Here is an 18,465-nt window from a genome sequence, read left to right as displayed (position 1 = left end):
GCACTGAGAAACTGACTTGAGGGAACAGGTGAAACTTTGCCGTATTTGTGCCCAAAACTCACACTAGAACTCTCAGGGCAGCAAATATCAATTGAAGTTAAATACCTGCTAATGGGGGAGGGCAATAGCAAGTATTAGTGGTACAAATGAAGCTTGGTAAATCACCTTTAGTTACTATTTTGTCTGAAAGTATTACACTCATGCTATTACCTCTAGAGTGCCTCTTTTAGTTGGGTTTAGCACCAGAAAACGTTTGAGGAGGTTTTCACAGTCTGTTGACATGTAGAAAGGGATCCTGTATTTTCCCCTTAGTACTCTTTCTCTCAGTTCCTTAGGAGAAAGGAAGAGAATTATAAAAAGTCAGAGGCATAGTTTAAAATACTGTTGTTGAATTATTACAACAGCTAGTAGAGTGTAAGTAATATACCTTTAAGTTCTGTCCATCAAAAGGAAGAGATCCACTAACAAGAGTGTAAAGAATAACACCTAAACTCCAAACATCTACTTCAGGTCCATCATATTTCTTGCCTTGGAAGAGCTCTGGAGCAGCATATGGTGGGCTGCCACAAAATGTGTCCAGTTTATTTCCAACTGTAAATTCATTGCTAAAACCAAAGTCTGCTATTTTAATGTTCATATCTGCATCTAGCAATAGATTTTCAGCCTGGGAGGAAGAAAAGAAAAATACTGTGTTGTGTAAATTTCAGATTTTTCTACAAAAGCTATTGTTCAATTTTTTATTCATTCTTAAAGGAAAAAGCCAAAAGTGTACTAAAATTGGTTTTTTATTGAAAATAATAAAACATCTTAACAAAATTAGTAATTTTTATATTTATTTTAAAATCTCACCAGATTTATGGCACCTATTACACTAAATAAAGCTAGTCACATGTATCATCCCTTTGGTTACTTCATGGAAAACTATTTGGTATTTCTGTAACTTTAATGTTTCCCATGTAAAAAGATGAAAATGAAACTGCATCTCTCTTAAAACCTAAACTTTTATCGGGTAAATGCTTACAAAAGTTTGTAGTACATAAAATCTCTACTATAAAGTGAAGATAAGATTTATGAAATGTGCCACATTTTGGTTGTAAGTAATAGCAACCTTATACAGTTATAGTATAAGGAATGGAGCAAGCTCTCTCATAATGCCACACCAACTCGTGCCAAACATAAGAGAAGCCACCCCATCCATGATGGTGGGTTGTTTTTTTTTTGTGTTGTCTATTAATATTGGCAACAAGAATCACCAAGGATTTTCACATCTACTACCCAACTGTAATGTTTTTTTTTCTTATTACCAAACTGAGCAAGATTTCAATTAGTGACCAAGAGGCCAGAGGCTCCATTTCTCATATGCCATCCAAATCCTTACATTAAGATGCATCTCATCATCTCCTCCATCCCCAATTTTTCTTAAAAAAAGAAATAGCTCCATATTTAATATATTTTAATAGCATTTAAAACTTCCTTTAAGCCATAGAAAAGATTTAAAACTCTACATCTTATAGGCACAAAGAACTAAACTATTGCACACAAACTTTGGTAGGGATTTTTTCTACTCACCTTGAGATCTCTATGAACAATATGTTTTTGATGGCAGTACTGCACTGCAGATACTATCTGGATAGAAAACAGGCCCAATTATATAAGTGACACCTCAAAGAAACAGATGTGTAATCAGAAATTTCAATATTAGTTGTTAAAATTGGCAAGTGTTTATGCATTCAAAGCCATACAACCAACCACCACAATGGTCACCATATTCAGAGTAAAGTTAATAAAAGTGTAATTAAAAGTAAACTTATTATTCAACATACTGACTTCTGTTACACTTTGGAAAAGATTTCATTATTTCTGCATGGCTGATTATCGAAGGAGGGCAGGCTCACCTTCTATTAAGGTCACGGAAAGGTTTTCATTTCATTTCTTTACTCATTCACAACTTTCTGAAATTTTCACTATTGGACTGAAATTTTTCAGTCTCTGCCTGAAGATATATATATAGATATATAGATATATATATTTATTTTTATTTTCTTTGGGGGGAAATGGTTCAGCGATTTGAGTGAGAGAAACAACTTGTGTGATAACTTAGTATGGAGTCATAAGTTACTGAAGGGTTGTGCATCATGAGCCAGGCAAGGATCTGAGCACACCTTACCTCATTTACTTTGCACTTTATGCAATGAGTAGCAAACTAAAGGGAACGTGAAGGAACTCTGGTCTTGTTCAGCGTTCTTTTAGGTGTATTTCATACAATAATTTCACGACCATATTTCTCAAATACAGAATATTTTTTCTGCAACTTTGCATGGTGGATCATACAAGGTCACAGTGAATGACTTAAATAAAGCATTTGTGGACAGTGGCATTCACAGAGTAGTACTCTCCAATATAAGCTGTGATGTATGTATGTAAAGCTGTAGAAAAAAAATTGTACATTACACTGTCTTATTTGACACATAGTATATGATCATGTAATGAAACACTATCGTAATGCACATGAACATTGGTCAGAATGCTCACACCCCATCCACCTGTCTACCTTCTTCTCTTCCTCTATTACTCTAGCACCACAAGCCCCAGTCAGAGCTTTACTATATTTCTCACCTCCACAAACCATCCCCAGAAACCCTAGGTCTCCAGGGCCATCAACATGACTAGTATCTCATGCGCCTCTCACTTGAATAGCAAGCAGAGACAGAACATGGTCTGATTGTTACGCCATTCTCAACTGGAAGCAAACATCACTTCTGATACCAAATGGCCATAGCAACATGTTGATCAAGGGATTTTCATTGCTGACATTTTTGTACTAGCTGATGCACCTGCAGACAAATTTAGGGGCTGAAACAGTGAAGCAACAGCTTAGAATGGAAAGGAAAGGGGAAAAGGGCAGGCATGACAAAGGAAAGGAAAGGAGACCAACAGCACGAAGAAAAAGAACCCAAATTCAATGAGGAACTGTACCAAAAATGTTCTTATTTATAATTTTTTCTGGGCTGGGTCCCTTGGTTTATTTCATTGGTTTCCTTCTCCCTTCTGTTTGCATTATGAAGTTGGTGTCTCAGTCTGAGAAATCTACCTACATTGTGGAGCTGTCACTATCAGTCGATTTCTTACTTGTCTGATACATGCTGCACTGTTGATTTAATTTGTGGAGGTTTTTTATAGGCCTAAACAGTTACAAATCTGACCTGACATCTGCCCAATTCCAAATATCATTACGGATAACAAACAAACAGTTACTCACTCACCTTCTCGTAACTGTTGTTCTTTGAAGTGTGTTGTTCACATCCATTCCAATCAGGTTGTGCACATGGTGCACACACAGTCATCAGAAAGTTTTCCCTTAGCAGCTCCCGTTGGGTGGGCTGTGGAGCCCCCAGATATAGGACCCCGCGTCTCCTCAGTTCCTTCTTGCCAGCTACTCTGACAAAGGGGTAGGCAAGTGGGTATTGGTATGGGCATCACCACCGTAAATGCATCCGATGAAGTGAGCTGTAGCTCACGAAAGCTTATGCTCTAATAAATTTGTTAGTCTCTAAGGTGCCACGGGTACTCCTTTTCTTTTTACGAGAAAGTGAGTAACTTTTCTCTTCGAATACTTGTTCTTGTCAATTCCAATCAGGTGCCTCCCAAGCTCCACCCCAGAGGTGGGATCAGAGTTAAGGAATTGCTGATTGGAGCGCCACTCTGCCAAATGCTGCAACATCTCTGCTGTGCTGGGTGACAGCATAGTGAGAGGCGAATGTATACACCGAGGACCACGCTGCTGCCCTGAAAATTTCTTGTATCTGGACCTGAGCCAGGAACGCCACTGACTAGGCCTGTGCCCTCTTGGAATGTGCTTTAAGTGCTGGGGCCCGGACCTTGGCCAGTTTGTAACGTGCGCAGATGCATTCAGTGATCCAGGAAGATATTCAAGAAGAGACCGGGAGCCCTTTCATCAGGTCTGCTACCGCCATGAACAGCTGCTTCCACTGCCTGAACGGCTTTGTGCGCTCGATGTAGAATGCTAGCGCCCACCAAACATCTAATAAGGGCAGCCTCTGCTCTCGACTACTGGGATGAAGCTTAAGATAGAAGACAGGTAGAAAAATGTCTTGGCTAGTATGGAAGTGTGACACCACCTTGGGGAAAAAAGGCTGGGCGAGACCCGAGTTGCACCTTATCCTTGTGGAAGACTCTGTAGGGTGGATTGGAGGTAAGGATCTTTAACTCTGACACCCTCCTAGCTGATGTAATGGTGACCAGGAAGGCTACCTTCCATGACAGGTAGAGAAGTGAGCAAGTCGTCAGAGGTTCAAAAGGGGGCCCCCCCATGAGCCTGGCGAGGACCAGTTTAAGGTCCTACACAGGAACAGGCTGTCTAATTTGAGGATGTAGCCATTCCAGACCCTTGAGAAAACGTCCTACCGTTGGGGTTGGCGAATATGGAGCATCTGGATGCTCCAGGGTGGAAGGCTGAGATAGTAGCGAGAGGTACCCTGATGGATGACACTGCCAGGCCTTGGTGTTTCAGGTGCAGAAGGTACTCTAGAAAAAGTGGTACAAGCGCCTGGAGTGGAGGTGTGTGCTGTTGGGCACACCAGCAAGTGAACCTTTTCCACTTAGCTAGTTAAGTGCCTCTGGTGGATGGTTTCCTGGTGCCAAGTAGGACCTGTCTTACTGGTTCCGAGCACAGAAGTTCCGTGGGATTTAACCATGAAGCTTCCAGGCCATAAGATGGAGGGACTGGAGGTCTGGGTGGTGAAGGTGACCATGGTCTTGAGTGATCAGATTGGGGTGGAGTGGTAATGCAATCAAGGCATCCACTGACAGCTCCAGAAACATGGTGTACCAGTGTTGTCGAGGCCACGATGGGGCCACCAGAGTTACCTCTGCTCTGTCCCTGCAGACCTTGAGAAATACCTTGTGCAGAGAGGGATTAGTGGAAAGGCATACAACAGTCTGCCTCCTAAAGGTAGCAGAAACGCTTCTGTGATTGAGCCAGGGCTATGACTCTGGAAGAAGCAGAACATTGGGCACTTTCTGTTGCTCTGGGTGACGAACAGATTGACTTCAGGAAACCCCACCTTTGGAAGGTGGAGTGTATGACATCCGGACAGATGGACCACTCGTGATTAAGTAATGATCTGCTGAGGTGGTCTGCTAGTTCGTTCTGAACTCCTGGGAGATAGGACACCTCCAGGTGAACGGAGTGGGTGATGCACAACTCCCATAGAAGGAGGGCTTTTTGACACGGGGGAAGGAATGGACTCCACTTTGCTTATTGATGTAAAACATAGCAGTGGTGTGGTCAGTCATCACTGCCATGCACTGTCCTTGTAGCCAGGCCTGAAAAGTTTGGCATGCTAGTCGTACTACCGAGCGCCTTGATATTGATATTAAGGGAGAACTCGTCCTGTGACCACAGGCTCTGTGTTTGGAGATCTCCCAAATGCACACCCCAACTCAGAACTGACGCGTCCATTACCAGGGACAAGGAGGGCTGGGGGCTGTTGAAGGGGATTCCTTCACACACCGTCCGAGGGTTGAGCCACCATTGCGGGGACTCGAATATGTGCTCTGGCACCTTCACCGAGTCCAAGCTGTTGCGTCCTGGGCGATAGGCAGACGTGAGCCACGCTTGCAAGGGTCTGAGACTCAGTCTGGCATGCCAGACCACATAAGGGCAGGCTGCCATGTGGCCGAGGAGACTCAGGCATCCCCTTGCAGTAGTGGTCGGGTACTGCTGGAGGCCCTAAATAATATTTGACATGGCTTGGAATCGGGTCTCTGGTAAAAATGCCCTTGCCTGTACCGAGTCCAGCACACCGCTCCAATGAACTCTATTCTGTGGGTCTGAAACAAGGTTGACTTGTTCACATTGAGGAGGCGGCCCAGTCCTCTGAAAGCGGATCTGACTAAATGGACCTGAGATTCCATCTACTTCCTGGTGCACCCCCTGAGCACCAGTCGTCGAGGTATGGGAATATGTGCACCCGCCTCCTCCAAAGGAAGACTGCTACGACCAACATGCACTTGGTGAACACTCGACCGAATGGGAGGACCGTGAACTGATAATGTTTGTGGTTGACCACAAATCGTAGTAATCGTTCGCGTGCAGGCCGAATGGCTATGTGAAAATATGCATCTTTCATGTCGAGGACAAAGTACCAGTTTCCCGAATCCTGGGAAGCGATAATTGTGCTCAGAGAGACCATGCGGAACTTCAACTTCACCATGAATTTGTAGAGTCCTCGCAGGTCTAGAATGAGTCTGAGACCCCCTCTCCCCCTTTTGCCTTGAGGATTAGGAAATAGTGGGAATAGAATCCCTTGCCCAATAGCTCCTGAGAAACCATCTCCACTGTTCATATAGCGAGGAGCACCTGCACTTCCTGGATAAGGAGTAGCTTGTGAGAAGGGTCTCTGAAGAGGGACAGGGAAGGGGGGTGAGAGGGAGGGGAAGAACAGAATTGGAGAGAATATTACACTTCTACCGTGTGAAGAACCCAGCAGTCCGATGTAATTTGGGACCAAGCACGGCAGAAGTAGGATAGATGTTTGATGAAACAATGGGAAGGATCTGGTGTTGTGGTAGGTGTGCCGTCCTCGGGCTCGCCTTCAAAAGGCTTGCTTATAGATGAAGGTTGGGCTTTGGCCCTGCCCAGAAGGGGGATTGGAAGGTTTGTGCCTGCTGTTCCTGCCCCTATGACTGTAAAAATCCTGCCGCGGCCGAGGAGGATATGGGCGCTGCTGTTGCCGTCGGGGCTTGAAATGTTTTCGTTGGGTTGCTGGAGTGCGTGCCCAACAATTTCATAGTCACCCAGGAGTCCTTTAAGCTGTGTGGGAGTCTGTCTGCTCCGAAAATAACCCTGCGCTTTCAAACAGTAGGTCCTGCAAGGTTTGCTGCACCTCCAGGGGCAACCTGGATGCATGGAGCCATGAGCTCTTCCTCATGGCTATTCCTGAGGAAAGGGTGCGGGCAGCCAAGTCCGCAGAGTCCAACGAAGCCTGCAAAGAGATCCGTGCCACTGCCTTCCCTTCATCAATAATAGCAGAGAACTCGGTTCTGGAGTCTGGTGGAATCAGCTCCTTGAACTTCAACACAGAGTCCCATGAGTTGAAGTTATATCTACTAAGGACGACAGTTTGCTGGTTGACTATCCTCAGCTGCAGTTGTGTAAACCTTCCAGCAGAAAAAGGTCCATCCTTTTCGATGCTTTGGATTTAGGGACCAGCCCCTGCTGCCTGTCTCTCTTTCTGATTAACTGCTGATACTACCAGAGAGCATGGTTGTGGGTGAGAAAACAGACTCTTGTACCCCTTACAGGGGATGAAGTATTTGCACTCCACACCTCTGGCAGTAGGCGGGATTGAAGCAGGGGTATACCAAAGAGTCTTAATATTGCTCTGGCTCACTTTTATTAGTGGCAGAGCTACCTGGGATGGTCCTTCTGGAGGGAGGATGTCGACCATGGGGTCCTTGGGTTCGACCACTTCCTCTGCCTGTAATCCCATGTTGGGGGCAATCCTCTGGAGAATGTCCTTGTGGGCCCTGTGGTCAATTGGCGGAGGGCCCGAGGTTGAAGCTTCTGCCACTGCCTCGTCCAGGAATGAAGATGAAGAGGCCAGAGGCAGAACGGGGTTCTCCTAGCCCTCCGGCTTCCTGACCTCCTCTTGTTCAGTGTCTGGGGCCTCTGTAGCAACCGTAGCCATGATGGCGGTAGCCTGACTTTGCAATGGGTCTTGCCTCTGCGGTGACCTGGGAAGCTTGTGCCAAAGTTGCCTCAGATCCCCAGGGCATAGGGGATCTTGGCTGGCTGGCTGGGGTCCTTGGCTGGCTGGGGTGGTTGGTGCTCAGAGGCCACCGAGCGGGAGCCCCTAGAAAAAGAGCCCTGGGCCTGAGGGTAAGGCCAGGGGGTCCAAAAGGGCCATTGTACTGGAGGCTGTCACGGGGGGTGGGGGGGTGCCGGTGCCATGCCATTGGTGCCTACCGCCATTGCTTGTCAGATCTGTGTTGACTTCGACAGAAATAGAAGGAATCACTGTCTGAGTCCGATGAGATGGATCTCCACTGTGATGACCACGGTGGAGCCGAAGTGTCCTGTGCCAGGGACTGGTGCCAAGCTGATGATGCGGGGGACTGATGTCAAGGCGCTCGTGCCAGAAATCTGGTGCTGGTCCTCTCTTGGAGCTGGGGGTCGGTGCCGCACCGTCCTCTGTGCCAGGGAAAGGGAGCAACCTCCTGCTGATGCTGGGGAACCCCGCACAGAATCCAGAGCCGAAGAGCGGTGCCTTGGGAGATGATGATCTGGAGTGGGGCCAAGGCAAATGGTGCCTGACAGGAAAGGGTGAGTGCTGCATCATGGTCTGTTTGTCTCTAGATGGCACTGGAGCTCATCTCTGACTACCGGGGGCTGAGGAGCCATCATGGCAAATAAATCTCTGGCAGCCGCAAAAATGTCCGGGGTGGAGGGTTGCTCCAACTCCTCCACCTGGCACTGCCCATCTGAGGAGTTGCTGGGTGCCGGACTCAACATTCACCTCAGGCAAACTGAAGTCAACGGCGCCAACTCTTGCTGCTTGGGCGCCGGATGCTCCTTCAAGGGATGCACCAGTGCAGCACCTGTGTGTCCAGCTGCTTTCAGCACTGGGGACCGCCCTGTCTGCTTTTCTATGCCGCTTGTACGGCAACAGTGAATGCAAGCTATGCTGGGCTGTCTCCTCAGCATGTGGTGCCGGAAAGCACCAGTTACGAGGGTCTCAGACTAGAGTCCTTCCTTGACACTGTGTCACGTACTGATGCCGTGGCACTCTGTATGGATGCGCTCGGTGCTGGGTCCTGGTGGTCCGCAGCAGACTGGGGACAGAGTGGATTTCATGAGCAATTGCCTAAGTTGGAAATCTCGCTCCTTTTTTGTCCTGGGGCGCAAAGCCCTGCAAATCTTGCACCTTTCTGCCCTGTGTGCCTCTCCCAGACACTTCAGAAACGAGTCGTGGGGGCCGCACGTTGGCATAGGCTTACTGCAGGTTCCGCAGGGTTTAAAGCTTTGGGCTCGCAGCATGCCCCGGAGCCCAAGAGTTGGGATTGGGGAAACCCTGCTCCCAAACCTTACTATATATACACACTATGTACTAACAGTAACTACAACTAAACTAACCTCGCTATGTAAAGAATGCTAAGGGAAGCGCTTGCTAGGCAAGAGATCGCAGTTCCAATGACTGTCACTGGTGGTAAGAAGCAACTGAGGAGGTGCAGGGTCGGCAGGGTCCTATATCCACCATGAAGGCGCCACTCCACAGGGCTTCACAGCTGACCCCGATGGGAGCTGCTAAGGGAAAAGTTTCCGAAGACTGTGTATGTGGCACGTACACTCCTAATTGGCATTGACATGAATAAGTACTCAAAGAAGAATACTAACAAACAACCCTGCTTCTAGAGTTTCTCATAGAAGAGGCAGAAAGATTAACGAAAGCTACTTTCTAACAAACTAATGCAGGGGAGGAGTAGTACGGGGGCATCAATTACCTAATTTGCTCATTTCCCAAAAGGCACAAACTTGGGTTCCTTGTTTTTACATTATTTTTTATTCATACATCATCTCACACACTGGAGAATTTTTCTGCTGAGGAAGGCTGATCAGAGCAGACTATCAACCCAGAGGCCTGAGGGTAGGGAAAGGGGAAGTAAATCATATGAAAAATCCAAAACATCTTTAATGTGCAAATATTTGCTCTCTGAGGCAAAAAAGCAGCTTAAAATGGAGAGCAGCAGAGCATCGTTATATTTTTGGTATTTGCACACTTTCATACGTCACCTGTTAAACATGCATGCTATGCATAATACATATGCTATTTACTGCAGCATAATCAGCCATGGCCACACTTTTTCAAAGTAGAAGAAAAACTTGGATGACAGCAAGGAAGTTGAGCATGTACCAAAATATTGCTCTTATTATCCTGTGCCCCCAAATGACAGTGCCATGATTGAAAATGCTCACTCAAAAGGACTATAAGATTAGAAGAACATTCTAAAAGTTGCTGTATACCTTCAGGTTTTTTTTTTTTTTTTAAAATATTGTGAGACAAGTTTCTAGTACTGAAGTTCAGTGACCTGTTTTACAAACTCTTTGGGGAAAGAGTGGCTTGGTTCAAATTCCCTTTCAGAGAAGTCAGTGGACTTGAATAAAATAACTGGGATTGAAGGATAAACTGTACACAACATTGTAGATGAAGTAACAAAACATGTAAGTACTGTGACAGAACATTTAAAAAAACAACCACCTTGATTAAGAACAACGATAGCCATGGGGAAGAGTGAACATACTGGTGAAGCAGATTTGACCGCTGAAAATTAGTATTAGGCATGCCAGTGGGGAGAAAATTCCATGATCCTTTTGAATCTTAGAAAAACTTTATTTAAATTACTGGGTTTGCATCTGAAGGATAACCTTTCGGATTTAAAAAAATGGTACAGCCCAACATCTGAGATGGGAATGACAATTCCAGAAGCTAATATCATTGAGACTGTGAGGGACAGAGGGCAAAAGCAACATACACAAAAACTCTGAATTTGAAGGGGAGATTTTTCTGTCTTTCTGAATTTAAGCATAGGAACCTGGAATACAGTCCGTTAAACAAAAACAACACACCCCAGGGTTTTGTGAATGAGTGGCAGAAATGGTTCTTGCCGCCTGTCAATCTGCACACTACTCAAAGAATATCTTCTGGGATGTGAAGTCTGCCAGCTGGATCTTGCAAAAGATTAAGGAGGATACTGCAAGACTTTTAGGGAGGATTCAAATGAAAAGAGAAATAGTGCTTTCTTTTATTGATTTTATTTTTGCCTCCTTATAATGGAAGTTGTAAATAATACTGCCCTTTTTCCCTATTAGTGTTTATTGCGACTGTCACATTTACTTTAGAGAGGTTACTGTTTATATCAGTTAAACTTCTCTGCACAGTACATTTCCACAGAAACGTATTACACACACTAAAATATTAGATACAGGGAATAAGCGAGTTATTCCTACATTTCCACTATTTCCCAAATAACTAATGGTGGACACACTATTCTATTCAAGACAGAACAGACAAGCATAAAGGTGTCCATTTATGTTATGAGATTTACTTCATGCAAAATGTCCTTAACATAACTGAAACATTAGATTGTATGTAAAATTATATGATCTCCTTCAACAGCTGTGCTTGTTCCCTCTGTGCTATCAGATTTTTAAAATGAAGTTACTCCTGATCTTTCTTCTTAGATCACTGTCCACAGATGGTGTGCCATGGAATAGATCATCAACAAAAGCTGGTAAGGAAAATAAAGACTGGGGAATAACAGCACATTTGCAAATAAGTTTTCAGTTTATTATCCATATTCATTATTGTTTATGATGTCATTTATGTCATGTTTTCTGGCACATGAAATGGATTAAACATCACATGTTGTACTGCTGACATCCCTGCCCTTAATTGTCATATATTTTAGCACTCTAGATTCACTTTTTACAGGAATCTACTAGGTTTGCTGTTATTTAATGCAACAAAAAGTCAGTAACAGAGCGTGCTTGAAAGCACCACAGGAAAGCTCACTGTCAACTATTTTTCATGTGTTTTAATGCTAAAGTTGAGGATTTAAGAGCTGTGAGTTTATCATACATACCTGTCTAAATTTAGCTCTTGCTTCCTTTTCCTTCATTCTTCCATGTGCAACCAGATAATCAAATACTTCACCTGCAATTGAAACATATCAAAGATTAAATGAGAACTGTTGAATATTTTAAAATACTAACTAGTTAATTTCAAAATCTAGGGTTAGTTTTGTAAATGTAAGAGTAACATATATTGTATGAGCTACGTAAATGTCAGAAATTTGAGCTAAATTTGAGATTTCAGTTAGAATGATTTGTCACATGAATAAACAATAAAAGGGACTAACTTTTCGTTTTTGCAAAAGGCTCATGGCAAGAGCCAAGAAGACTGATTTGCTATGATGTCATAATTTCACTGAGAAAAGAAAGACTTTAAAAAGAATTAGCTGGGTGACTGAATGTAGGCAAAATACTTGTTTTCAATCGTTTATGGTAGAAAATGAGCAGCATGCCTTTCTTTTTTTTTTTTTTTTTTTTTTAAGAGAGTCCTGAATTCCTTTCAGATTTCCATTACAAAAATATCTGCTGTATCACAGAGATAGACTGTCATAAGCCTCATCTACAGTACAAAAATGTTTAAAGGATCTTGTAAATATGGTTGTAGCCTCAGAGTGTTATAATATAGTTAATCTAAGTGTACAAAAATTACATTACAATGATGGAAATCCCTGTTTCAACCTGTGGTTGAAATAAAATGGGGTCTTCATTATAAAAAACATCCAAATGAACACAGAGTGATGTGATGAAGCAAGCCAGAATTTAAACATCATATATAAGACATTGAAGAAAAGCATCCTGGCATAACAGGTCCTTGGAAGACTTCCAAAATGTAAAAGAAACACAATGCAACATGTCAAGGGACATTTGAAGGACATAGTACTGAAGAAAAATTGAAAAGGGCTGCATTTTTAAACAGTCAATTAATGTCTGGCATTTTATAACTAGACTCCTTGACTAGTTTTTAAATGTTGCTATCTATCCAGTGAAATATCAACTTGTTTGTCGCAGTGTGACTTAAATGTTTTTCTACTGAAAAACTGTAAGCATTAGATATGGAAGAGGTAATGCTTCCACATACATAAATAGGTCTTTAAGTACAAATAAATCATTTAGTTTAAATAATCTAAGATTTTATAAGTTCAAAGATAAAAACACTATTTTAATATATAAATACTCCCAGATAAGTTAGAGAACATTTTTCATGTTATGACTTCAAAAAAGGAAAAAATATTTAATTAAAAGTACTTTTAATTTTTAAAAAAAGTCACAAGCTGGAATCAACTCAAACTGATTTAAGTACAGAATGCACAACAGACGCTACAATAAAGAACACAAGATCTGACAAAAAGAAAAGGAGTACTTGTGGCACCTTAGAGACTAAAATTTATTAGAGCATAAGCTTTCGTGAGCTACAGCTCACTTCATCGGATGCAAAAGGAGTGTGTGTGAATGGTTTGATAAGTTTGCATCTTCTGAACAGTTTTTTTTTATTTTTTATTTCCAGAGTAGCAGTTAAAATACAAGAGTCAGTGATAACAATTCCCTGAAATATATCTTACAGCTATTTCTTTTTAAAGTATTAGTAAATAAAAATTCATAGAAATGCAGGGGATCAGACAAAGAAAAAAATCCAACCCTGTTTATCGGAAATGTTTCAGGAATATCAAAAGCAGAGAAAAACAGTAGTTCAAATAACCGAGGGAGTTACTGAATATTTAACTTAAGTTGAGACAGATGACTAAAATATAGATAAAGGGGAATTTTCGGAATGGAATCCATATCGGGGCATAGTCATCTGCTATTATATTTTTATGTAGCATATTCCATAAGTATATAATAGTACTAATAGCTTCTGTGCCAAACATGTTTCATTTCAGCTAAAAGGAGCATCTCAAGCCTGGTCTACACTACAGAATTAGGCTGATGTAAGGCAGCTTATGTTGACCTAATTATGTCAGTGTGTCTACACTACAGTCTTGCTCCTAGGGATATAAGTGTCCTACTACACCGACATAATAATTCCACCTCCATGAGAGGTGTAGGACTTACATTGGTGTAGTTAGGGCAACACAGTGTCCGTGTAGACACTGCAGGTTACATACATCGGCTGTTAGCAGTCATTCTTGTCAATTTCACAGCTCCCTGTTGGAACTGTGAAATTGACAAGAAAGCCGGACTTACAGCTTGGGCTGTCACCCCAGGACAGATGGAGGGCTCCAGCTAGAGCCCAGCTGCCCCCAGCAATCTGTTCTCAGTAGCGCTACTGCCCGGGCTCCTGGCTCCCCACTGGGAGCCGGGTAGCCAAGAGCCTGAGGATGCAGCTGGGCTCCTGGCAGGGAGCAGGTAGCCAAGAGCCTGGGGATGAAAGAGGAGAAAGCTGTGTGCGGAGCTGAGAGCCCAGCCTCTCAACCCTCCACACTGCACCTCTTAAGTCAGTGGAAGTACTCCTGTTGAGGATGCGCACCACTGACAGAAGGAAGTTAGTGCGGACACGAACCACAGCCGTAATTACAACCATAGGTATAAGTTGAGCTAACATAGATCGACTTAAGTTTGTTGCGTAGACATGCCCTCAGTTATCTGTAGTAGTTTTTGGCCTTCTATCCTCTGTAAGCCAGTCACTAGATGGCAGTATGACCTCACTTTTAAGTCAAAAACTACCAAGTAGAAGGGAGAGGTGCACACACACTAGCGTGCTCAATGTGCAGAGCTCAAAAAAGCTAACATTAGGAACCATTACGAAAGGGATAGATACTGCATACAGACAGGTTTCAGAGTAGCAGCCGTGTTAGTCTGTATTCGCAAAAAGAAAAGGAGTACTTGTGGCACCTTAGAGACTAAAATTTGAGCATTAGCTTTCGTGAGCTACAGCTCACTTCATCATAAATAAATACAGCCCACTGTATTTTCCACCGAATGCATCCGATGAAGTGAGCTGTAACTCATGAAAGCTTATGCTCAAATAAATTTGTTAGTCTCTAAGGTGTCACAAGTACTCCTTTTCATACTGCATACAGTGTGTCGCATCTCAAAAAATATATATATATTTTGGTATTGGAAAAAGTACAAAATAGGGCAACAAAAATGATTAATGATATTGAATAGCTTCCATATGAGGAAAGATTAAAAAGATGAACTGTTCAGCTTAGACTGCGGGGAGATACGATAGAAGTCCATAAAATCATGAATGAGGTGGAGAAAGTGAATAAGGAAGGGGTTATTTACCCTCTTCACATAACACATGAACTGGGGTCATCCAATTAAATTAATAGGTGGCAGGTTTAAAATAAACATAAGGAAGTACTTCCTCACACAACATGCAGTCAACCTGTGGAACTCAGGGCCAGGGATGTTGCAAAACCCAAAAATGTAACTGGGTTAAAAAAAAAGAATTAGATAAGTTCATGGAGGATAGGTCCATCAATGGCCATTAACCAAGACAGTCAGGGATGCAAGTCCATGCTCTGGGAATCTCTAAACTTCTGACTGCTAGAAGCTGGGACTTGAGAATAGGGAATAGGTCACTTGATAAAATTGTCCTGTTCTGTTCACTCCCTATCTGGCAGTATCTGGCACTGTCTACTATCAGAAGACAGGATACTGGGTTAGATGGACCATTGGTCTGACCCAGTTTGGCCGTTCTTTGTTATTATGCCCTTCCCTACCATTAGTCCCATTTAGACAACTAGAAAACAAGTCTATGCATCTATGGCTCCTAGGAATTCAAATATAACAGCTAAAACACAATTTATATTAGCAACCACATCACGATACCCCAGATATACTGCACATATGCAGTGGGACCCAATGGTGAAACTCTGCTCTTCTGTTTCGGAGGACAAACCTCTGTCTCCCCCCAGCAAAACTGAAGATATGCCTCAAATATTTGTGCGATTCCCACCAGCTGATTTTGAAGTTTAACCATTTTTAGCTATCCAGAAGAATAAACGCCTTGATTCTAGTTATAGTTACAAACAGCGGAAGACACTGAGGAAATGTTCACATTTGCTCAAAAATTGGGAATTATTCAAAAGGGGGAGTCAGTGGAGGAACTTAAAGAGGGGGTTACAGAGACAAGGTGGGTGAGATAACATCTTATTGGACCAACTTCTGTTGGTGAGAGAATTTTTTGAGCTTACACAGCTCTTCTTCAGGTTTGGGAAACGTACTCAGTGTCACAGCTAAATACAAGGTGGAACAGATTGTTTAGCACAAGTAGTTAAATTTTTCAAGGGACCGTTCAAGGTGAAGAGGCCCATGTGGCGGTCAGAATGAAGAGTCCAGAAGATTTTGGTAACTGCAGATCTTACTTTAAGTTAAAAGGGCCACTTTAATCAGGATAGTCCATATGTCACCAACATTCAAAAACAAGAAGTGCAATGTTGAAGTACTGGTGCTTTAAAATGCAAGGGCAAATAGATTTGCTACACTTTTCCACCTGAATGTTATATGCTATTACTTCATACAATACAACATCTGAATATATATTTAACTTTACCAAATACCACATCAATGAAACCACAGTCGTACCAATTCCTGCCTATTGTGAATATCCTTATTTTGCTATTACCACTATGATGGATTTCAGAGTAGCAGCCGTGTTAGTCTGTATTCGCAAAAAGAAAAGAAGTACTTGTGGCACCTTAGAGACTAACAAATTTATTAGAGCATAAGCTTTCGTGAGCTACAGCTCAAATGCATCCGATGAAGTGAGCTGTAGCTCACGAAACCTTATACTCTAATAAATTTGTTAGCCTCTAAGGTGCCACAAGTACTCCTTTTCTTTTCACTATGATGGACTGACTGATCAATGAAAATAATGAAAAAAATTCCCTCTGCATTTCAATAAAGCTTGGCTTACTTAAAAAAATTGTACAGCTTTAAGAAAATGCCTCCCAAAATATTAACATTTCACCTGAAATGTTGCACTATCATGAAATCAATGTTTCTTGTTTTAAGGAGTATTACAAAAGAAAGCTTTAATACCATTTGGCAATTTCTTTACATTTATATCACATAAAGGAAAATACTTACCCCCACTTGCATACTCCATGATTAAGTAGAGAGTTTTTTCAGTTTCAATTACTTCAAATAACTTCACTAGAGGAAAAAAGAGCAGTTATTTTCTAAAATGTTGCAACCAATTATAGGAGTCTAGTTTTCGGTTAGTCTTTGTGGAAGATTCTCTCAAAGTAGACTACTGCTGCTTGACAATATCAAAACAACTTTTCTTAAAAGCAATTATTTCCATTTCATGCTTCTAAATGGAAAAACTGAAATGCTTTATTAGTAGTTTGTAGTCTGGGTCAAACTATTATGAATGTACAATTCTGGGTTGGAACACACTCAGTTTAGGGTCAAGTGAAAAAAAAATCAATTAATTTAAAGCATAACTCCCAAAAAAAACAAAGTACCGGGTAATAGTAATTTGTATACATTATATACAGGGTACGTTGTTGCCTCAACTATTGTCTACAGAATCCAAAAGACAATACTGTATCACTTTAAATTAATTTTACATTCTGAGTGCTTTTTCCTCTCCTATGGGAGTAGGTTTTTTTAAATTTTATTTAAGTGAAAGCTTGGCTTCTGGAGCAGAATTATGCAGCAATTTTCAGTCATTTGTGTGACTGCATAATATACATGGCGTCCCAGGCAATAAGTATTCTTTTTTCCTCCTCTTTAAAAACCACTTCTCAGATATAGTGGTGCATCAGCATGGCAAGGCAAGTCTATGCAGCCAATGCAATGTCCTTACATTAAAATACTTATCTCCCTACCACCACTTTAAGTGGGCTCCATGATGCAGAACCTTCATTAGACTTGTATACCACTGCTTTAATTTAAAACAAACAAACAAACCTGTTACTAATCTTTCCATAACTGTTGTTCCTTGAGATATGTTGCAGGTCCATTCCACTGTAGCCATGTGCATGCTCCAGTGCACAGCTGGGGAGTTTTTCCCTTAACAGTTCCCATCAAGGAGGCATGAGTGCTTTCAAGTACCTTGCATGCAGGCATAAAAGGCCAAGCTGCCCCGACCCCCCTTTCTCAGTTCCTTACTCTAGAAGGACTCAGAGAGGGGAAGGAGGATGGGTCATGGAAATGGACACATGCAACAAATCTTGAAGAAAAACAGTTACGGAAAGATTAGTAACCTTTTTTTCCTTGAGTGATTTTGCACCCGTCCATTCCACTGTAGGTGACTCACAAGCAGTCCCACTGGAGGCGTGATCGGAAACTATTTCAACAGGAATCAAAGGACCATTCATCCAAATTTAGCATTGTCTTTAGACTGCCGATAGCGTAGTGAGAGGCAAACATGTGACATGATGTCCACGTTGCCTCTTTCCAAATGTCTAATATGGGCATGTTAGCAAGAAATACTGCTGAGGTTGCTCGGGACTAAGTCAAATGACTTAATCTCTCTGGCGGCTTCACGTTAGCAAACACAAATGGGTATCCCATGATGAAATCCTTTGTGTGGAAACAGGACTGCCCTTCACTCTGTCCACAAATGCAACAAACAACTGAGACCAAGATCTGAAAGTTTTCGTCTGATCCGAATAAAATGCTAAAGTTCTTCTAGCATCCCAAGGGTGCAATCTTTCCTTATGTTTGTTAACATGAAGCTTTAGGAAAAAGATTGGTAAGAAAAAAAAACCAAACAGTTACTCACCTTCTTGTAACTGTTGCTCTTCGAGATGTGTTGTTCATGTCCATTCCAATCAGGTGTTCGCACACGCACACATGCACAGTAGCCAGAAGACTTTTCCCATAGCAGCCTCCGTCTGGTTGGTCGGGACACTCCC

General features: G+C 42.4%; 1 protein-coding gene across 12 annotated transcripts in view; it reads right to left on the bottom strand.

Annotated features, from left to right (window-relative positions):
• MARK3 (microtubule affinity regulating kinase 3) overlaps positions 1-18,465 on the bottom strand; it is a 113,652-nt gene that overhangs the window by 52,899 nt on the left and 42,288 nt on the right. For all 12 annotated transcript variants that reach the window (XM_043516761.1, XM_043516764.1, XM_043516762.1 and 9 more), the window contains 5 exons: positions 16,688-16,753; positions 11,665-11,735; positions 1,570-1,626; positions 428-664; positions 211-330 (listed from right to left, as the gene is read on the bottom strand). In XM_043516761.1, coding sequence (XP_043372696.1) covers positions 211-330; positions 428-664; positions 1,570-1,626; positions 11,665-11,735; positions 16,688-16,753 — 551 coding nt within the window. The remainder of the gene's footprint in view (positions 1-210; positions 331-427; positions 665-1,569; positions 1,627-11,664; positions 11,736-16,687; positions 16,754-18,465) is intronic.

This window comes from Dermochelys coriacea, chromosome 6, assembly GCF_009764565.3.
Source record: "Dermochelys coriacea isolate rDerCor1 chromosome 6, rDerCor1.pri.v4, whole genome shotgun sequence".
NCBI lineage: Eukaryota > Metazoa > Chordata > Testudines > Dermochelyidae > Dermochelys > Dermochelys coriacea.
This window is presented reverse-complemented; position numbering and strand designations above follow the sequence as displayed.